Source organism: Myripristis murdjan, chromosome 16 (assembly GCF_902150065.1).
Source record: "Myripristis murdjan chromosome 16, fMyrMur1.1, whole genome shotgun sequence".
Classification (NCBI taxonomy): Eukaryota; Metazoa; Chordata; class Actinopteri; order Holocentriformes; family Holocentridae; genus Myripristis; species Myripristis murdjan.
This window is the reverse complement of record NC_043995.1, coordinates 16256515-16279680: the sequence shown is the minus strand read 5'-3', so window position 1 is coordinate 16279680 and position 23166 is coordinate 16256515. Positions and strand designations below refer to the sequence as shown.

Sequence of the window (23166 nt, the reverse complement as noted above, 5' to 3'; positions counted from 1 at the left end):
CATTATGATTGACACTCAAATATTAAAATGAAAAGTTTAGTGCTCTCAGTGCCTTTAGAGCTGGGTGTGCTTTACATTATGTATGCCATAGCATAATATATAAAACATTATTCTAATGTTTTCTGTTCTGCTCATCAGTCTTCTCAGAATAAAAATTAAATGGCTTCAATTAGGCGTTGGTCAGACAAATGTAATGATGAGTGTCAGCGTGCATACCTAACCTGCTCCATATTCTGTTGTCCTTTATGCACCCCGAGCCTCTGGCAGAATTATGTTGCTGCTCTCTAATAACTACATGCCACACCAGGAAGAGCTCTGATGGAGCCTATGAATAATTAACAAACATGATTACAATGATGAATGCTCTCATATCTATCTGACCATTTAGCACCAGCATAGGGAGGGAGGAACAACAGAGGAGTGTCAGGCATTGTGTGAAAGCCGTTAAGGGAGGAAAAGGGAGACAAGAGGGATAGCAAGGATAGGGTGGCTGGGGAGGATGAGCAGGCAGGGGAGGACAGGGCTCAGCCGAGAGGGGAGGTAGAGAGAGAGATGAAAAAGCGAATGGAGAAAAAGAGTGAGGGAGTGGCTCCTAGAGCAGGCAGCCACCCACTATTCTGCCATCTGTGCTGCAGAGAACAACAAACATGCACAGGAAGGCACACCACAGACTATGTGTGTGTGTGTGTGTGTGTGTGTGTGTGTGTGTGTGTCTATGTTTGTGTCTTTGCATGCACTGTATACGTGCACAGCCATTTGCATGTTCATAACCCATGCATGTGTGAGGCTTATTTTTTTGCACAGGTGTTTGTTTGCCAGTCTTGCGGTGGCAAATGGCCAGTACACAGTGTTGGAAAAAAAAAAAAAAAAACAAGAGCAATCCCAAATGACGGCATGACCTATCAGGTCATTCTGTGAATTTCATGGTTTACCAGCTGATTAAGCAAAGGCTACAGTCTGTTCTGTGTAATCAATTTTATTACCTTCACTACCGGTTTCAGACCTAGCAACTCATGTTGTAGTTATGTGTGTTGATAATAAATAGCTGAGGCTGCAAATCAACGATCCCAGGTTAACTAACATAATGAACAAGTGAGATGAAATGACAAAAGCTGCATACTTCATGTAATAGTAACAATTTTCTGCTGTGTTCTGGTTACTTAATACTGTAAATGCAAATACAAATCAAAATAGTTTTAGTGTCCTATTTTTTAACAGGGCAATGAACCTGATATTCTGATTATTGTACATGTTGTAGCAAGCCTCGCAGGCAGTGTTAGATGCTAGATTCTGTGTTAACCGAACAAATTGTACTATTGTCATGCCAGCTACAATAAACAGAATAGAACACAGATACCAAAATAAAACCATTGTTGATGAAAATATTCTTGAATTTTTACTTGAATTGTTACTTCTGTAAGATGTATCTGTTGCTGTCTGATTACACTGTCACAGCATCACAGTGATGTAATTTGGTTAGCTGGGATGTCCCAGATCCCTGCTGCTAGGTGGGGATTAATCCCTCAAGGGTCTAATGTCAGCAGTTCATCATCAAGTGTCAAGAACGGTCACTAGCAGCCACCTCTGACCAAAGAGAGACTATGTTTGTCTCTTAGCTACAGTAGATCAAAGCAGCTATAGCTATACAAATGGCTACATGTTGGTGTGTTGGTCCCAGCTTAGCAGCATTTAAGGCGTCAGTGGCCACTGTAAACCTCTGATACATTTATGGCACAGCTATCCGATGTATGGTCTGGCAAAAGCTTGTAAAAGGTGACAAATGATGAGCGGGCTCCTCCCCTCCCCTCTGCTGCTCTGGCTTGCCTGGCAGGGCCAGGAGATTGCATCATTACAGGGGATGAAGTCATCCTGCAACATAAGGGCAGAACAGGTGCTGAAAATTTAATTAGAACAGGGTGGATGATGCTGGAGGAATATTTAAATGTTCTGCCCAGACTCAAGCTCAAATTTGACTGGCATGGGTATTTATGGGGCAAGGTACTAGTTGTTGTATAGTCTCTTATTCTCCCTCACACTGACATTTGGGGTCATCACCATATATCGTCCACACTACTGCATAAAGTCCTTTACCAGAGGGAAATTAGTGAAGGTATGATGACTCAGAATGATTGCATTTGTACTAGCTGATCCACAGCTTCTGTTCCAGTATGCTATGTGTTCCCCTCTGTGCAGGAGCACTCACTGTTTCCCCGTGATGCTCTCCGGTATAGAGGCCAACAACACACACAGGTTATGACTGAGCCGAGCAGTAGCTCAGCGTACTGTAGATGTTGAAAAGTACAGAAAAATGAATATCAAGGGAGCTGGCAGAGGAAAGGAACCAGGCGAGAAGGCAGAAAGCCAATCGATGTCTCCGGGTTTATGTCACCAGGCCGTTATTAATGATGCAGTGTTCTCTGCAGTGGGGAGCTGTCAGGGATCTGGGCTGCCTGCCTGTTCAGCCATCTCAGCACTAGGCCATGATATGTGGGACTTTAGGATCAAACTGGGGGTTGGGTAGCGCTATCTCACACCTCTCACCTCCCACACACAGAAACACAGATGCACACACCCACTATCACACACAGTTCTTCTCACTGAGACATCAAGTTTTAACTGTCCAATTAAGGCAGTCTATTGGGGGAAAGGAGAGAGACTCTGCAGCTTATCCTCTCCTAGAGAAGAAGCATAATTGTTGACAGATTGTGAAGCATTACTGTGAAGCCAACTGGATCAGGGTGTAGTAGCCAGCCTCTGATGGAGACTGGGAGAGTCTGAGAAGACTAACAAACTGCTGTGGTCACACCAGAATAGTCCTATTGCTCTAAAGTCTAATTGGCTCCAAAATAGAATAAAATCACACCACCAAAACGTAGAAAGTCATTGACTGTGTATTTGTTAGTCCAAAGGAGAAGCAATTACAGCTATAATTTACTGGTATAAAACATGGCCAAAACAGCTTAATTAAGGCACAGAGATGTGATTCGCAGCACAAAGGTATTTTCACTTGTGAATGAAAGCCTAACGTTTTGCAACAGAAGACTATTATCTGTGCTTTTTTATAGTATTCAATAGGACATGTGCCTATACTAAAATGAAATGGTACATTTTACCTCATGGATTTTTTTTTTTTTTTTTTTTTTGTAAATAATCACAATTAAACCCGCTCTCCAGTCCTGCCTCTCATCCACAATCTTTAGCCAGAGCTTGTTTTCCACCTAACTCCTTTAAAGGGTAACCACTACACTTTGTTGAATGACTGATTTATCATTAAAACAAGTTCGGCATCTTGGCACATCCCATGTACTGTCCTGTGTACTGTACATTAAGGCAACAACATAAATCCTGACCAATATATCAGTATAAATAGTTCTGTCTTGCCAACAAACCTGAAACAGGCCACTGAGTTGGCTTAGGGTTTCATATGACAGTCAATTTTATAGAATTAGCAATAGCATCTCATCTTTTGCTTAGTAATTATAAAAAAATATGTTGCATTGCATTATGATTACCTATCATAAATCAGTAGTTTCCCCGAAGTGAAAGGTTCCATGTGAGTAAACCTAATAACAAAACTGAAAAAGTTACATCATTCACTAGCAAAGCAGCTTTCCCACAGAGCTGCGTCTTTTTTTTTTTTTTTTTTTTTTTTTTTTTTTTTGATAACCAAATGAAATGTGCAAAATGCTAACCCATTCACAGACATGATCTTTTATATTTTAGATATACTGTATAATGGAGACATGTTTTTATGGATATGTAACATTTATAAATGACATCCTTGAATATAAGAAGATACATTTCTGTCCTCAAGTTATGAAAATGCGAAGGTTATGCTAAAAAGCTTTTTTGACCTCACTATTTTGAGAGTGAAGATGACACATACCGCTGACAGCCTGTATTATTGCTGTGAAGCCACAAGAATACAATGAAACACCACTGTGTGGCATTCATGCAGCAGAGGAGAGTGGGTCTGCATGGCACCACCCCCTCTCCATTCGTGATGTTTTTCTCATCATGACTGTCAGCGGCGTTGCTGGTGGTGACTTGCAGCGTGAAGGAGGAATGATTATTCTCCAAACTCAGTCAAAGACAAGAGGGTTTTTTTGCTGCCAGGACATGCTCACTCTGAGGGAGCTGAGTAGGCGAACGAGGAGACGAATGAGGAGGAGCAGGAACAAATCTACAGACCAAAAGAGTATTTTCCTGTTATCACGGGAGGCAGATCTAATCTGGTCCAAGATCAGAGTGGAGATTGGGTGTGCAGCCACGCCACACCGAGGTCAGGCCCTCAGGCTCCTGATGGACTCCTATTGATTGGGGGGAACGTGGCGATACAGTTGCAGTCGCGCAACATTGATTTTCTGCAAGTGCAGTAGTGAAGAGCAGGCTGGACCAAGGGGATCTGCCAGGTTATCTTCTCAAATATCCGGAAGTATTTTTTGTGGCACTGACCTTCCCCGAGTCAAAGAGATATATCTGCTTAGCCATTACTTCAGCAGCCACGTTAGATTGACTGTTTCAGCAGCTTAAGCAAGCGCCTTCTTGCAGTTATCCACCAACCACACATACTGTCCACTTTACCTCACAGATATCAGTGACAAATTAAAAGATCCAATTCAGCCTATCTAACACAGCCATTCAGATTTGTAGGAGAATCTAATACCACATATTGTGAAACTACCATTAATAAAGTTTAGGTCAACGCACGGCTTGTCTGTGCACATGAACCCAGTCAGAGAATGTCACAACATCCTGAGGCTGCAAATCCATTTGTCAAGGTTGTAGCTACATTTTAGGGTTTATTTTTAATCCCACACACTCATTATCATAGATTCCCCACCTATCTTAAGCCCAATTATAATGCATAGCCTGCTCAGGGCCTATGAAATTTATTGTATATTTACTCATGGGGTTTTATATATTTATTTATCTGTATGAATTTTAATTAGAACTTCAAACACTTTAGCTGCGGTCGACTAAGGCAGGGCTTTCCTTTGATCAGGCGTCAATCGCCCGCATTTTTTCTCCTCTCCTTCTTCCCTTTGGGCATCTTCTTTCTAATTGGCTCAGCCCTGCTTGTCTCGTCTGTCAGTCAGTAGGTCTATATTTCTGTCTGTCAGCACAGATAAAAGGATATGAGCCACTCAGAGGCTCAGGGCTGTGTTTTGCCATTCTGACATGTGCCAGGGTCAGATGGCAAACATTAACTCTTGCTCTCTGGCATGAAGTTTACTGTCAAATGATGCATGGAGAAAGGCATGTTATTTTGCACTACTTTAGCTACGCATCCTGCTTGAGACTAAATGAAGGACTATGTGCTTGCAGACAGTCTAGGGCCATTTTACTTTTGCACCAAAGATGAGTCATCATCCATGAGAGACTTTTTTATTTCTCCATAATTCTTGAGCAGTAATGCTACAGAGCCTCAAGATTCCCCCTTTTTTCCATCGGTCGGTTCATGGCTGATCATGTCCTTGTTTGTGCTGTTTATGGAGCATCTTATTCTCTACCTAGTCTTCCTCCTGCCCTCCCTTACCCCCCTGTGCTGTCTTTGTGCTGTGTGTTAATGTAGTGAAGTGGCCTAGCAGTCAATGAGCTTGTATTAACACCTGACTCCCAGCCCTTGCTGCTGTTTGTTCCTCTGTGTGCTCTCCCCTGGGCCCTCCCTCAGGCAGAGGCAACATATCCTGCGATCAATAACAACATCCTAGAAGGCCATTGGAGGGGGGTTGGTGGGGGTGGGGGTTTCAGTCAGTCTTTTACATACCACTGTATATCTTTGCTATACACCCTCTTCCTCATCCACCCTTTTCTTCATTTCTCATCACTCAGTGCTGTCAACAAATGGGTGTAGGCCCTTGGTCAATAAGTGAGGCTTTTTATTGGATCTCGCTGTCACTCAGTTCAGGGTTACTGCAACAAATATGGATCTTTCCTGAACTTTAGGTTTGCCAATATTCTCTTAAAGCATGTAGTGTGCTTTCAGTTGGTGCATGCATTAGCCTCCTCGTCCCTCTTCCACACTCTGGGTTTGTTTTAATCCTCTCTCTCTCTCTCTCTCTCTCTCTCTCTCTCTCTCTCTCTCTCTCTCTCTCTCTCTCTCTCTCTCTCTCTCTCTCTCTGTCTCCTTCATGTGCAAACACCCTTGCCTACACCCTTGGTTTAATGTAGGCTAGCACTGAAGTGCATTTGGGAGTAAACCAATGGGCTGACCTCCACGGTTCAACTTCAAAGACAACAATATCCACAACTGTATTTGTACTGACTCTCACTCTTTCACTCTCTCTTTCCCTTTTTTTCTCCCTATCTCTCTGTCCCACTCTTTCTCTGTCTAGGCCCTGGCCATGGCTGAGGTGAATGGGCCAGGCCCCCTGGTGGCAGAGCCACAGATTGCCATGTTCTGTGGCCGTCAGCTACTGCACATGAACACAGAGACTGGCCAGTGGGAGCCGGACCCTCAGGGACGCCAGGGCTGCTTCACCGAGCCCAGCCAAATCCTGTCTTACTGTCAGGAGGTAGGGATCTAAGCACTGCGTCAAAGTCAGGAAGAGAAATAACATGAACCTGAATGACTGTAATGAAAACCACTTCTGATTAACACTAATATCAGTAAAATCTGAAGCACAATCCCCCTCAGGAGCTAGCTCTGAGACAATGTAGCATCTATCAGCAAGACAACATAGAAGATTATAGCAATTAGAATAAAAGAGCAAGTTAAATTTAACCTTCTTTTTTCCTTGATTTGGTTTGTCTGACACCTGTCCTATCAAATCTATATATTTGTACATATATAGTGGAGTGATGGTGGTCTGTTGGAATATGGCAATATTTCATTTGTGCCACCATCCACCTCTCTTCCTCATGTTACCTGATGTGTGTACTCTATAGGTTTACTGTAAAATAATCAATGGTACACATACTGCCTACACAGTCCTGCATCAAATACAAATGATTCATGATCAACTGCAACTGTAAAGTGTGCTACCATGCGCCATCTGGAGGCGAAATAAGGCACAGTTGCTGTAGAAAGCAGTCATGTGCCTGAATTGACTGTAATGCGATTAGCTGGCACATTATGCATCTGTGATTGCTTTTCCACAAAAGCTTTCCCTTTTTCCTTGACATTTGTGAAGAACGCATTTTAGCATGCATTCAGACCTTAAGCCAACTACATTTCTCACACCATTAAACCTCATTATGAATTTGTGCTCTAAATTATTGGCCTGGATTTTAATTGAAAGTAGCCAGATGTGAAATTGGAAATATTGAAAGACGAGAATGTTCAGTGAAATTATGACTTCAGTTTGCCATGTCATACCGTGGCCTCAGACAAAGCCTTACACAGCCGTATATAAGTGGTTAGGTGAACCAGAGAATATGTTGCATGACTCTTTCCCTTGTCCTCTCCCCACTGACTGCTCTCCCTCTTCCTCTTCCCTGATCTTATTACTTTCATTCTGCGCCTCCAAACTGTTCCCCAACCCTCTTCTTTGACCCATTTGTCCCTATCCGCTGCACCTCTTGTCTTCTATCCCTCTGTTCTATCCATCTGGTTCTGTGTCTCTGCCATTCTGTGCATGTGTCTGCATGTCCAGATGTACCCAACGCTTCAGATCTCCCATGTAGAGGAGTCATTCAGACCCGTAACCATCCCTTCCTGGTGTAAGAAAGGTTTGGGCCACTGTCAGACACATCCCTTCATCGTTCTGCCCTACCGCTGCCTAGGTAAGAGCAAGACACCTCCTGGTGATTATCACCACCAAACAACACACAAGTCAGTACTCATATATTTGTGGAGACTTCTCTTCCTGTGTTGTGTTGGAGGGAACCAAATTCTCAAGAACCCAAACTCAGGGACCTTTACAATTTGAGCATGTTCTTGCACAATGTAACTGGTTGAGTTATTGATTGATTGATTGATTGATTGATTGATTGATTGATTGATTGATTGATTGATTGATGATTGATTGATTGATTGATTGTATTGAGTAACAGCTGTGCACTACCATTCACACAAAGTCAACACAAACATGTATTAGCTTCACTAGGAAGACAAAGACAAAGCATTTCAGTGGTTTCAGATTTCATGAAATGCTTTAAATTGGTGTGGCTGCAGTCATTATCGTCTTATCATGTTGTAATGGAATATTTAATGGAGCCTGAGTGAAATATAAAAAAATAACCAATCACATGACATATGTTATTAAAATAAAGAGGAAACAAACAGTGATTCTGAAGTCAAATCAGTCCATGCCTGTGCAACTGATGGAAATTTACCAAAGGGCAAATACACACATTTGGTTTCAAATGTCTGTTTTATGTTGTTGTTTTTTTCCAGTGCCACATCAGTGTATGAAAGTCTCATGACCTGTTATTTGGTACTTTAGAAATAAATGGTCTATTGTGGGTTAATAGTTTTAATGGCAGGGACAAATCTAATGCATACAGACAAATAATCTGATGAGGAAAATCAGTTGAAAGTGAATTAGGAGCATCAGGCTCTGATTGTTTGCCTTCTGTTTCATATTGTGCTCAAAACACACAGTAAAAGTTGAAAGTCATGCTTAAAATTCATTTTGTGGGAAAATGTAAATGTCTGAGTTTGTAATTCTCAACCTGAACCCTGTCAGGCTCGACCCAATCACAGCTGCTCAGGCTCGGATAATTTAATTGCACCATCGGGCTTGTTAAGGTCGGGTTCTGCGCTGCATTAAATAAATGAACTTGAACTTGAATTTGGATTTGCAGGCAGGCAGGAGGCCGACTCCTTCAGAGTGTGGGTCTGATGTGTTTTGGTTTAGAAATCACTGATGAAATAAAGAAAAAAATAGACACAGGACGAGTTGATGCACAAGCGACAAGGGTCAGGTAGACAGCTTGTGTTTCATTCACCAAAAAGCCGCTCACACCTGCAACCCAGTTTGCATTTGATCCATCAGCTCTGACACTTCAGGTGTGCTCAGCATATTTTTAGGGAAAATTGACAGGTCAGGCGAGTTTAAATTAAAGCACACGGTGTCGGGGTCTCGTCGGGTGGAGCTCCAGGAGCCTCCTCTCTCCTCGCCTCCTCTCAGTATGTTTAGTGAGCTGATGATGGAGGAGACAGATCGATTTCCAGATCACAAGCTGGAGGAGCGAGGAGACAAGGAGGTCCATGTTGCTATCTGAGGAAGCCCGCCTGAACAGGAGGGAGGTGAGGCTATTGGCTCCTACAATAGCCAATGAGAGCTCTTGTTACATCCCATGATGCAGTGTGACTGAAATGGGAAATCAAATGGGAGAGGGAATCCCTGGTTTAATTCCGCTTTTTTAAAAAAAGAGATTGGCAAATGGATTTCTGAATCCAGAAATTTATTTCCTCTCAAACAAAAAAACTGTATTAACAAACTGATTTTTGAATTAATCTATTTATTTAGGCATTTTAAAAATCTATGTTTAATCCATCTTTTCACTGGTTCTGTTCATGTAAAAGTATTTATTCTTTTGCAAAATCTTTTATTAAGTCCTCTTTTTATTGTCCAATTAAATATAAAAATAATGAATTGCTCTTTGGCAAATGGAAAAGTAAAGTAAAAGGCAAATGGAATAAAGAATATCCTTTTTAAAAATGGTATGGTTAAAGGATTTATGAATCCAGCAGATTATTTCACTTTTAAAAAGTGTATTATAAAACTGATTTACTGGTTCTGCTATTTATTTAGGTATTTAAAAATCTATTTTTAATTGATGTATTTATTGTATGATTTATTTGGTAATTTGTTAATTTACAAAGAATTTTATTGTGAAATTAATACCAATAAATGAACTGTTAAATCATTAAGGTGACATACTGAATCCTCCTTACTGCGCAGCCTAAAGACTGCATACTATTATTCTCCAAAAAGTGTAAACAATCTAATGGTCGAAGATTATGCAAAAGTGTATCTACATTTATGTACTTGGTGCTAAATTATTTTATTTTCTTCAGTATGTCCTTAGCTTTCTCATTGTATTTTGTGTGATCAAAGGAGCTGAACAGTGCACATTTATGCTTTCTGTCAGTCTCACCTTTGCACCCCATCCTCGGCTCAGTAATACTAACTCACTGCCGTGCCGCAGTTTTATGTACGTTACAAATTCTAAAGCTCGTGTTCCATTAATTCTCCACTTAATTCATATTCTGTCTCTCCCTCTCTCTCATTCCTTATTAAAGCACATCGATGTTTGATGTTCCACTTTAAAACACAGCAGTGAGGTCTAGTTAAATCTCAAAACCGACTCTTGTATTTCTTCCACATCTCTGCTTGTTCTGACGTGCCCACCGTCTTTCTCTCGTCCCCACTGCAGAGGGGGAGTACGTGAGCGAGGCCCTGCTGGTTCCTGACCGATGCCGTTTTCTGCATCAGGAGCAGATGGATGCCTGTGAGAGTTATGTGTACTGGCACAACATTGCCAAGGAGGTGAGAGTGGCGGATTTATGGCAGACATTTTCTTATAGTGAGCTTTAAAGTTAGAAACACAAATAGGCCTATTGATGCACTGCAGCTTCAAAATCCACCTCAATAAATAACGACAAGCCTTATATAGGTACCCTCGAAATCAAAAAGAGTCAATATTAGAGATGGATATGGTTAGTGGCAGTTATTTTACACTATTAATTTTAACATTAGATTGAAATGGGCTGCATCGGTAATCCCCTATTTGGGACAAAAAAATTACGTCATGCTCGAGTGGACAATTTGTCGGTAGAAGGCTGACTTTTAAGAAGAAAATTCCACTAATGCATTTTGTAGATTAACTATTCTCCACCCAACACAGTGTGCATTTAGAATCTCATACAGCCATCCCTGCTGACAGTGGCAGACTTGTCTCCACAGTGTTTTTTTTTTTTTTGTCTATCACGTAGCACTTCATTAATACACTTGCCTGAGGTGTTTATGACAAAGCAAACAGGTGGCAGAGATCATGCTGCACGTTGGCTTCATAGCACCTCCAGTCAGCTTATGAGATGCCTCTCCATGCAATGGCATTTTCATGATTTTTGTTGTATTGATTATTCAATATACAGTGAATAGTAAATACCCTTTTTCCTTTTGTTCTCCCCAAGTCTTATATTGTATATACATTTTGTGTAGCATTAGAGATTGGATTTTTTTTTTTTATGCAGTTATCGTATTTGAAGGCTTTTGAAGTGCCTTTGCTCTGTTTCTTGATCATGTCTTAAATTCCATCCCCATCCCTTATATCTTTGTATCTACTTCAGGCATGCACAGCAGACAATCTCGAACTCCACAGCTACGGGATGCTTTTGCCTTGTGGAGACCGTTTCCGGGGGGTGGAGTATGTGTGTTGCCCAGGTAGAGGAAGTTCCAGCGGTGTCAAAGGGGAGACAGAGGCAGGGGACACTCTTGCTGCTGGCTCTCAGACACTCACATCTCAGAACAGTGGAAAACTCAATTCTGTGTAAGGCACCAAAACATTTTCTTCAGCACATGTAAAGATCATAGGGTGACAGGTTGTTTGTTTAATACAATGGTGGTTACTGGACGAATGACTGACCCCCATGCCCTGTTGTTCACAGTGTCAAAGTGATGCCACCCACACCAAGCCCCTCTCCTGACACAGATATGGACGAAGCAGATATGGAAGAGGAGGATGATGAGGTGGTGGAGGAGGAAGAAGAAGAAGAGGAGGAGGAAGAGGTGGATGAGGAAGAGGAGGAGGAAGAGGAGGAAGATGAAGAGGAGGAGGCTGGAGCGGTGAAGGAACCAGAGGATTATGAATACCCAATCGACTCGGGTCCCTACCAGGCCTCTGACTACCTGGACTCCTTCTACTACGAGAAAAGCCAGGGCCGCAAACCAAGCACCTCCCCACCTCTGACAAAGGGAGACAGCCGTGAGTTTTCCTCCTTCTTTCTCTCAAGTTTTACATGGGGCATTAACACTATTCAGATTCACATTCAGATTCAGAAAGCTTTATTGTCTGTCGTAATAGAAAATTTTCCTCGACGTTGCTCAACATATATAAAAACATTAGACAATACACTGACTAGAAACAGTCAAGCACTGAAAGCACGCACACTGTGTATAGATTCTTAAAAGCAAGTATAAAAATTTAAATATTTAAAACCTCAGATTGGGGGTTCACATTGTGTTTCTTGTGCCGTTTTTGTTGCTCGATGTTGTGTTTTTGTTATTCTGCACCTCACTAGACGAGTGTGTATCCACTGACGTCACTGGGATGATATTCTCAGGGGAGCTGCAATGGTGTTTAACAGGGGAAAAAAATGTAACAATCTAAAATAGAAGTGTTAGCTGTCAGCTTTCAATGTCATCCCCTCAAAATAAATGAGCAAGGGCCTGTTTGTTAGACTCACCAATTTGGAACAATGACAAACAAACATTTAGGGAGCGATTATAGCTTTGAACAAGGAGAGCTCACTTCTCTCTCCCATTAAGCTCCACTGTAGCTGCAGCTGCTCTCTGTGTGCCTGGCATATGGTGAGTTTACTAACAGAAAAAACAGAATTACCCTAAAACAACAAAATGACTCAAGAAACACAATTTAAGTCACCAATTCCCTTTTTAACCACCATTATTGTGTTTTATGGTGGAATTTTCCTTTAACAGTGCAGTAAAGCGTCTGCTGTCAGTATCTACAACCACCTTTCTCATTGTGGGGAATGAAGTCTATTGTTCTGCATCTTATTTATTCTCTCCATCTTCCTATAATGTATAGAGAGGGATATATATCTTGCTCTTTATTTCTGTCACATATACGCACACAAACACACACTTTGTGTCCACACAGACATGCACATCGTTTCCTGTGTCTGAATATAGGAGTTAAATGGGGGTGCCTGGCTGATGTATTTGGTTTGCTACTCCTCTCAAGCTCAGTTTCCAATTCAATAATACTGACCAATGGCCTGCTATTTGGATCAATAGCCTGTTATCCAGAGTCACACTCTAAAACCTGAGTGTCAGGACATACTGGGGCTTATCAGCTACCCACAGCCATCCTCGGGCCTCAGCAGGGTTTATGTTCGTGCTGTAACTGGAATAGTTGGCCAGCTCTTGCATGAACTTAAATAAGGCAGAAAAAGACTGATAGATTATGGCAGGGCTCACTTTATGAAGCGAAATGTGAGCAATTATAAAAATGTAGCCTCCTATATTAATCTACATCAAATTAGATTTTATAAATTTATACTTGACGCTTTTAAGTGGGTGGTTGGGTATGTAATGTTGTCATCACTGGTTTGTTTTAATTGAAAATATAAAGTCCAACTGTGGAAATTAAAATCCTCTGCTGCTTTCTCAGCCCACTTGTGTTTATAATAAGAGGATAATAGCTCTCTGGCTCTTTTTCTGTCCCTCCCTTCCAGTGACTACCCCTCGTCCCACAGATGGCGTCGATGTTTATTTTGAGATGCCAGGAGATGACAGTGAGCATGCCAACTTCCTGCGTGCCAAAACAGACCTGGAGGAGCGGAGGATGAAGCGCATCAATGAGGTAAATTTCACAGGGCTAAGAACAGGTTAATGGTATGAGGGTTGGCAGGTAAGAGGTTTTGGACAGTCGTTTCATAATCTGGAGTAAAACTTGCTCTTCCATTCCCCTGACTTCCCAAACTAATTCTGTGACTGGCGAGGCCACAGCAGACTGCGGTGTGCATTGTGTATCAGTGTTCAGTGTGTCTACAGTTAAGATTTTTCATGTTTTGCATCCCAGAGTTGACTTTCATTACCCGACTGACCCTCTTTTGAAGCATTTTTGCCTCTAGGACCCTGATATTGAAAGGTATTTTGGTTTGTATCAGATCAGTTTCTACTACATTAAACTATAGTGAAATAAAACTCCTCCTTATTTCCGTGAAGACTCGCTGGAAGCTTCTGAGGACCCCTAAGGGTCCCTGGTCCATACATTGAAAACCAATGATCTGCAGAGTAGAGCACCTGTAGAAAAATTCAAGATATTCCTCAAAAGAAGCATCAAACTATCATCCTGTGTAGTACTTTTGGACTGTTGAGGTAAACTGATGTGTAATGTCTGTCTTTTAGATCATGAAGGAATGGGCGGAGGCAGACAATCAGTCAAAGAATCTGCCAAAGTCAGAGCGGCAGGCTCTAAATGAGGTAACCTGCTTTTTTGGCCTTGATACAGTAGTTATGATGCTTATGTGTACACTTAATTGTATATGGGACAAAACTAGTCATCATCTATATTTTTTTACCTTTATCCAACCAGAGTAAAGCTACATGAAGATTGACGTTTCTTCTATAATCTCAACTGTACTCATTATTTACCATTTCGTTTTCTACTCTTTCATCTCTTTTCTACCAGCACTTCCAGTCCGTGCTGCAGACCCTGGAGGAGCAGGTCGCTGGAGAGAGGCAGAGGCTGGTGGAGACTCACCTAGCCAGGGTGGAGGCCACACTCAACAACAACCGCCGCCTGGCTCTTGAGAGCTACTTGACTGCTGTTCAGACTGAGCCCCCACAGGTGAAGTCACTGCGGCGCAGAGAGTGAGGGGACAAAAATAGAAGCACAAAGTCAAACCTGAGATCTGCTTTAGATCTTTTTGTTGTGGAGGAAGACATTGACAGGCGGATCACGGGTTGAGACTGTGTCTTTATCTCACTTTGTGTTGTAGCTGACTCTCCCCTCCCTCTCTGCTTTCTTCCAGCCAGAGCGTGTGCTGCAGGCTCTAAAGCGATACATGGCTGCTGAGCAGAAGGACCGCAGACACACACTCAGGCATTACCAGCATATTGAGGCTGTGGACCCCCAGAAGGCTGAGCAGATGAAATTCCAGGTGCGTGTGTGTGTGCATGAGTGTGTGCTTGCAGTACACATGTGCGTGTGTGTGTGTGCATGTGTGTGTGTGTGTGTGTGTGTGTGTGTGTAGAGGAAATACTCATTACTCAGATGCTAGGCACATACACACATGGTTTCAGGTGCTATATAAGGCCATGCTGACCGCTAAGCATACAGAGCATACTGTACTTAAGTGTTTGCATGCACTGTAGCTAACGTAGGAAATACTGGACTCACAGCAGCTACTGTTCTTTTCTCACCCTGCTCGTGATAGTGTGGGGCTCTATAGATGGTAACACTGGTCAGCCTTTTGGGTGTACAGTTAGGTTTCACCGCAGAGAAACATAGAACAATGGTACTTTAGTCAGTATTTCCCCCATATATATTCTACTGTGGCATTCTCACCAAGGTAAGATCAGTTTTTCTTTTTTATCAAATTAAATGCACAACCTACTTCTTCTAAGATACTCCTTGATGATCAAAGTGACAATGTGTGATCATGGGCAGCAGAGCAGAAGTGTCACACAAACACACTGCTACCTATAGTGTTCCTATATGGCATTCCAGTACCACCTTTAGAGTCAATCAGTAGCTTTGCTGCTGTTGAGAATATGGTCCCCAGATCACGCTGTAGCTGTAAGCAAAACTCTAGGAGAAAAACACTCTATTAGTCAATAGTGTAGCGGTGAATCATCAACTATGGCTACTATTTTAATGAATGGTAGAGATGCTGTAGTAACATAGTACATAAATTGTAGTGTCCTATACAGTTGGGAGATTGACATTTGTTTTCATCTGCTGATAATGCATCTAGTCTATAGAACATATTTAGCACACATGTAACTTGCTGAAGGGCTGCAACCATTTACAGTTTTGTTTAGACAACAAGCCCAAGTAGAAGTGAAGGATGAGGATTTTATGAACAAGATCACTTTACTAAAGCATTGCAGAATGAAGTTGTATTATTGTAAAGCTGAACCAGCTTCTCTATGTCATGAGCATCTTCTAAACTTAGTATTCAGTCCAAATTATCAACAGCACAGGCCTCCAAATGTGGCAATGGCACTAACTCATCTAGTGGGGCTGATAGGCTCTCAGTTTTTGCTGACATGAGACATAGATAATCATAGGTTTAGACATTAAAAAATCTATTTATAAATAATCTGGAAATAGATTTTTTTTCTTAGGTGAAAGAACTAATTGTCTCTCTTTTTGTAACACCAGTTAATTTCTCCTACCTCTTGCTCTATTGGCGTTCTGTTGATAACAAGCCTTAACAGATCATATGTTGTCTGATTTTGCAGGTGTACACACATCTCCATGTGATTGAGGAGAGGATGAACCAGAGTCTTGCATTGCTGTATAAAGTCCCTGCGTTGGCTGAGGAGCTGCACAATGATATCCGTATGTTAACCTGCTTTCACCATTGTGTGGATTTTGTCAGTTTAGGTTAAGTTTTCAGAGATGAGTTGCTTTAAGGTGCACCTCCAAAGTCCTAGTGACTCATGATGTGTGTTTATGTGTTTGCGTGCCCCCCCTGCAGAGGAGTTGGTCAAGGCTGAGCGAGGAGACATCAGTGAGCTCATGACCACCTCCTTCTCTGAGACGCGCACGACTGAGGAGCTTCTGCCAGCTGAGAGCGAGGAGGAGAAAGATGATGAAGAGGAGGAGGAGAGGGCCTTCCAGAATAGGCCCTATCCTCCGCGTATCGGTACACATCTACGCACACATACCCACACGTCCCATATCCTCAAGTTCATCTTTATTTTGTAAAAGGCATGGCAGGCAGTTGTAATTAATGTTTCTTTCTCCCCTCTGTTCTTTCCAAAGAGCCACAGCCTAATAAGAAAGGTGAGCTGGATATACATCACCGTTAAAGCATGCAATTTCACCTTCTGCCATGATTTCTGTGATATGATGCTCTGTGAAACCGTATCAGTCTTTGCCTGCTTTCGTATTGTTGGTCTTGGCTAACCTTTTGTTTGCCTTTCGGTCTTTAATAGTGTCTGCAGTAGACGAATATGATTACACCACATCTGAAAGAAGCCCCACTTATGAATATGAGGAAAAGGTGAGAAACCTGTTATTGTGGTGGCATTTCAACTAGTCACCACCCCCACTCAAAGATATGTTTAGAAACTGAGATAGCTACTGTGTCTATGTTGTCCTGTCAGTGTTGGCGTACCATAATATTTCTTCCCTCTCTCGACACAAACCCCTGTTAGATCAACACCTCTGTGGAGCTCAAGCAGGTAGTCTACAAGTCTCCTGAGATCCAGAGAGATGAACTGGTAAGAGTTGTGTATAAAGATTTCATGATTTAGCTCTGTTGACTGCTAATATTATTTCATTGCTTGACAAAATGAACAAGAATTGGAAAATGAGCAGTTTAAATTTGTCCCTTGTTTGTTTTTTTTAAAGCCTCAATAAACATTTCTTTCTTGCCACTTTTAGCAACCTGATGCCTTGGAGACATTCAACCGCGGAGCCATGGTAGGGTTACTGGTGGTGGCTGTGGCAATCGCCATGGTGATGGTAATCAGCCTTTTGCTGGTGCGCAGGAAGCCATACGGCACCATCAGTCATGGCATCGTAGAGGTACGACCCCATGCAGGGACTTCATTTTACACTATTTAACCCAAATGCAGTCTTAAAGGCCCCATGAAATGCACTCTTATTTTCTTGATCTGATGTATTTCCTGTTGAAACAGGATGTTTGGGTGGGACGTGGTGCAGGGAAGGATCAATCAAGTGCAAGCCAATCAAATGCAGACCAAACACTAACTCTGACCCAACAGGATCCCAGAAAAACACAATTTTATATAAAGGGATAGGTGGATGAGAGAAGATTTGTGAATTTTTTATTGGCTGAAAATTTAATGCACACCCATTAGTGCAGGATAATGTCACTAGATACTGTTTTACAGGAAGTAGAAGTCACAGGAGGTCATTTCATGGGGACTTTAAGTCAGGGTGTTGATGATCTTGTGCTTAGGTGTATTTATAGTCAATTGACTCATTACCGAGTCCTGTTTTTTTGGTGGGTAGTAACCTCAGCCCCTCTCTTTCTCACAGCAGGTTGACCCCATGCTGACCCCAGAAGAACGCCAGCTCAACAAAATGCAAAACCATGGCTACGAAAACCCCACTTACAAATTCTTTGAACAAATGAACTGAGGTGCTGGGGGTGACCTGCGGGTCATGCCCAACCACTTGTTTTGCCCCCAATCCCCACCCCCTCTCTTTAAGGTGGAGTCCCAGCCACACTTCCTATGATGGCTTTATGATGTATTGCAACCATAAAGTAACTAAACAAATGGGGGTACGTCCCAAAACCATTGTAAATGACCAACAATCTTCATTACCAGAGTGTGAACAATGAGATATGATTCCAAGTCACGTCACCTATTGTAATCTCCTCCTCTGGGTTAGAGTCAGAGGATTGTTCTTTCCATTACCAGTGCCACAGCGTTTTGTAATCTTGGAGACATTCACGTGTCTATACTCACCTCACAGACAGGAATACCATCTCAGTGGTGTGACTTGACCCATTATCCCTCAGTAGAAATTGACTTAATGTTGAACGGTGCATAATGCTTTATAGTACTTATTTTCCATTAGAATACCCTTTGTTAAAATCGTACCACAGTCGGATATATGTCTCTGTGTACAGGAGTATGAATGAAAAGCTAGGTAAATCATAGCATAATTCTCAATTTAAGCCCCACTCAGTGACAACAGGGAGTGAAGCTAATCATCCAGCTACGCTTACCTCCATGAGCTAATGTTGGACATTGCCTCGAATACTGAGATATGACCGTTAAATAGGATTGTGGAGGTGTTTACTCTGAGTGAGTGGAGCATTGTAGCTTCATTTGCTTTCATTAAACACATAGAGCCAAATAAACCACACTAGTCCATAGAGAGCAATGTGTTGGCGGTACAAAAAAAAACAAAAAAAAAAAACACTGGGCCGATCACGTTGATTTCTGAAGATCTGCCCTCAAGTCATTTGGCAAAATGTGCCAAATATACCATTCAACTAATTTAGTCAGTGAATGAGTTTATTTTCCTTGTATTGCTACTTAAAAGCACTGTAAAACAAAATAATGAAAAGTCCATTATTTTAATGAAAGCATGACAACTTGGTGTATGATGCTGCTGTATTTATTTGTGTTGTTCCTGTTATTGCTTTTGAAAAGTTGGAAATGTCACCGTTCAAAATGGACAGTGTAAATAACTTAAGAACATACATGCTACTAGATAGACATTTCTATGATTAATTTGCATTGGTGTAATGGAATAATGCATAAAAAAACATAGTACATTGTGCTGTTATGAGAAAGAGAAACATTTTCCTAACATGGCTGATTGAAAACGGACTGTTGTAAAAACCAGCACAAGACAACGACACAGTAACTTCTGACTGAATGTATTTAAGGTAGATGTTGAGATTCCATCTTCTTTTCAGTAGTGCATCATTCCCCTCGTAGACCTCATAGTAGTAGTCAAGTTCAACATATCCAGTAGACGAGCTACATGCCTGATGTCCCTCTCATCACTTCCTGTAGTAGCCAATTTATTTTCACATTTGGCAGGTGCGTGTCCAAGCGGTGGAGTTTAACGCTTTGCTGCATTATATAGTCAAGTGGAGTGCTGACTGCAACGAGAGGCCACAGCTGCAGTAGTGTGAGGTGTCAGTGTGTGCACTGAGTCATAAACACAGGCCGTGCTCAGGCATGATAATAGTAAAACATACTGTATGTCTTTCAATCTAGTGCTATCAGTATGCTGCCAACTTGACATCTTAGACTCAAAAACACTGAATGTTAGTACTACTGATGCAACATTTAAGTTACTAGGCTCATAGATAGCTTTTCACTGAATGATTCATTCTAGTCTGTCAAACTTATGACCAATGTAGAACCCTGTATATGTAGGTAAAAAAAATGGTTTTCCCCCTTTTTACTGTCTGGTGGTTAACTGCTTAGTGGGTTAGATGGATTTTCTTTAGTGACCTGCTAGCACTACCAAACCATCTTGAGGAAGCTCACATATAATAGTGGGAAGTTGCTTTTTAATCATCGGTCTTTAACTTTTAGGCCTAGTCCAGATAGTCCATACCAAAACCAGTTTCCGCTTAATGTTTTATTTACTGTGTATTGATGGAACCCTGCTTCACACAATTGCATTTGTCCATTCCGAAGAGAGATGTCTTTCACTCATAACCTGTGCTTTTTCCTTTTTTCCTTTTTTTCCTCTCTTTTTTTTGGGGGGGGGGCTCTGAAACAAGCAAAAGGAGTTTGACTCTGAGATGTAACTCAAATTCACCAGAATAATCGCAGGTTTCGGTTGCGTTGCGACGGGCGAGGAGAAGACATAACCCTTGTATAGTTTGTACAGCTACGTTAGTGAATGAAAATGTTGTATGTTCACAGTTTAAGTCAGTTTATCTTGTAATGATACTACTGAAACCATAGATGAGAATAAGCTTGCCTATGTTCCCCTAACCACTGAAGGTTTCCTACCAGCATTTAGCAGACATAGAATGGTGTATACTGTAGTTACTCAGCTCACATTTCTATGTACGTCCTCTGTCGAATTCTAGACTTCTTTGTTGGTCTGTCCCCTCCCATCCCAATGAAATTTAAACAATGTTATTGAGATTTTAATTGCTGCATTATTGCCTTTTACAATTCTGTGTTTTGGATGTAATTATTATGTATTTTTCATTTATATGTAATAATCAGTTGGATCAAGGGTCATGCTTTTCACCTGTAATGTAATTTTAGGAGACTGTATCACAGTACATCGACACCTATAAGAAGTTCAGAAATGTGAATTATAGACAGGCGTGAATAATAGATGGCCTATACCTAATTGACAAGGTGTGGCACTAAGCACAACTACAACCAAATTACGCCATTCATGTACTGGTTGCTTTAAGGAAGACATGTATCTAAATGTTAGGTATTGATACTGTCTGTCTGGTTTCAATTACAGTGTATTGCATTGATTTTAGAGGTGTTCATAGCATCATTGAGAGAGCTGTTCTTCATTTTCATCCAGGACGTGACCAAAGACATGCTCTAGTACAGATCAGATCGATATTCTAATTTGGCGAGTTGTCCTCTGTTGTGTAACTGTATTTGCAAGCAATCTGAGAAATTAAAATCTGATCAAGCTAATTAATAGTGTAATTAAATAACAAATGACCCATCAAACACTGGAACTGTGTGTATTGAATTTCTTCTTCACTTCCACACGCAATTAAACTTCTCATTCTAGACTGACAAGTTTACATGTTGAGTAAAACGTATATAGTTTGACAAACCAAGTATATCATTCAACTTGTGAAGGTAACCAATCAAAATGATGCAATATGCCAGTGATGCTGAGAACTGACCATATCACCTGTTGTACCTCAGCCTACGATATAAAAGCCACAATCAAGTAGGGGAAATCTTCTGCGTCACCCACACTGGAAAAACAGTCTCTTTCTTTGCATCTCCTGAATTACATTTCTTTGGAAATAGAAACCTACAGTTATCACTACAAGACATGTTTGTGCTGCATGTAACACAAATTCAATCTGATTGCACCATTAAATGCGCCAAACACTTGGAATTAGCCTAACCACAGTGTCACACAATGCACAGGCTGTGATATGAGAGAAATGAGGAAGTTAAAGGGCTAAGATTTAAGATTTATGAAAAATCATGCTCACTGGTGTACCTCATGAAGTTAGGGTAAAAGGTATTCATTATTATAGCAAGACTTTCTACAAAAAAAAATCGTAGCCAGTGAGATTAAGTTTCCTGTTTAAAATATCCATTCACTTTCTATTTCAGGAAAAGACTTGCATGGTTCTTTAATTTTTGGCTAAAACTTAAGATGCACAATATAGGCTATTTTGCTATTTTAAAAGTTATTGAATTATATTGAATTATACATTGAGGGTTCATCAGCTGAAATCTATAATTTAGTTCACAAGTGTAGGTAGCACTCTCTGTGGTAGAAACTGCCAACCAAGGTGACAACATGGCAAGTTTCCTTTATCACAACCCCTGAGCTATGATAAAATAGCTGTCACTGAGGAGCAAAATGTTGAGCATTATACTGATGTCACTGTAGCTATCACAGCAAAGTGTGAACCGCAAAACAGAAATTTTAAACAACTAAACTTTTTCCAAGCAGATTGTTGCGCTTTATATTCCATATAATGTGCCCAACTAAATGTCTGCGTTCAATCCCATCATGGTACTAGACCTAGGAAAAAAAAACAATTAAATAAGCTGTGACACAGTTCCCAAGGTCTAATTCACAGTAGAGTATGTAGGCTGCACACTTCCTTCACCCACAAATTACAAAGAACTCAGTCGCTTTAGAGCCCCAGCCCCCAGCCTTGCACAGGCTCACTTCTTCCAAACCACAACACTGAGGTGTCCTCTACTGACGGGTAGTCCTGCTTACATAGATTACTGTGAAAAGGCTCTGCGGCTGTACAGTGACAGTTTGCCATTGATGCCTCCAGCACAGACCAGTCATCTGAGTAGTAGTTCCTCTGAAGTTCACAGCTCACACACTGCTGCTGTGGTAATATGATGAAGTTCACAGCCGCCTGGACTTTTATCATCTCAGTTGCATTCTAAGTGTCCGTTTTGTTTAGCTTGCTAACACTTTGATTCATTCAACAAACACAACCGGGGTGAAAAATCACAACTGCGCAGATCTCTAACCCACTTTATATGTCCCAGTGGGCAGATTAAAGATGTCAATGCATGATTTTAGTTGTTGATGAATGAAAGATTAATGTCATCAGCATCATGTAAGATGTGTGGGTGCTTAGAGCTGCACGATCACTGGATGTGCCGAGACTGCAGTTCTTTAGACAAGCAGCACAATTTGCTCACAAACAACGCACACACTCGCAGTTAGACACCTCAGTGAGTCAGCACTGATGCCGGGTAGGGTGTCTCTGGTGGTGATCACCCAACTGACTGAGGGGATAGCAGGTGTCGGGCAGTGTGTGTGTCGTGGGGGGAATAGACTCTAGTTATTACTGATAGGTGAAGCCCAGGGCACCAGGTCCTGCTGCCTGCTCCCCGTATAAGAGATGCTGACATTTAAGTGATCGGTATGATGCTAATCACTCACAGGGAAATAGATGAGATCAGACTGTCCAGCAGTTTAAGCGCATTAACACCTCACATTAACAAACGCAAAGACACACGCACAGTGGGCTTATGTGTCAGTGCATACATCCACCCACAGACTACACTTAGCATATACTGTACACTGTCAAATATAATAAAGTGATAGAATGAATATAGGTGGTAAAAAAAAAAAAAAAAAAAAAAA

At 41.4% G+C, this 23166-nt stretch overlaps 1 protein-coding gene across 2 annotated transcripts in view; it reads left to right on the top strand.

Annotated features, from left to right (window-relative positions):
• Window positions 1-21034, top strand: part of aplp1 (amyloid beta (A4) precursor-like protein 1) — a 35583-nt gene extending 14549 nt beyond the window's left edge. The window contains exons 2-17 of one of the 2 annotated variants that reach the window (XM_030073360.1): window positions 6339-6518; window positions 7599-7728; window positions 10330-10442; window positions 11246-11445; window positions 11564-11880; window positions 13373-13500; window positions 14049-14123; window positions 14332-14490; window positions 14675-14803; window positions 16110-16209; window positions 16349-16516; window positions 16636-16656; window positions 16809-16876; window positions 17031-17096; window positions 17260-17403; window positions 17884-21034. In XM_030073360.1, coding sequence (XP_029929220.1) covers window positions 6339-6518; window positions 7599-7728; window positions 10330-10442; window positions 11246-11445; window positions 11564-11880; window positions 13373-13500; window positions 14049-14123; window positions 14332-14490; window positions 14675-14803; window positions 16110-16209; window positions 16349-16516; window positions 16636-16656; window positions 16809-16876; window positions 17031-17096; window positions 17260-17403; window positions 17884-17982 — 2097 coding nt within the window. In that variant the 3' untranslated portion in view covers window positions 17983-21034. Of the gene's footprint in view, window positions 1-6338; window positions 6519-7598; window positions 7729-10329; window positions 10443-11245; window positions 11446-11563; window positions 11881-13372; window positions 13501-14048; window positions 14124-14331; window positions 14491-14674; window positions 14804-16109; window positions 16210-16348; window positions 16517-16635; window positions 16657-16808; window positions 16877-17030; window positions 17097-17259; window positions 17404-17880 lie in introns of both variants that reach the window. The other variant, XM_030073359.1, reaches the window with a different exon arrangement.
• The last annotated feature ends 2132 nt before the right edge of the window (window positions 21035-23166 follow it).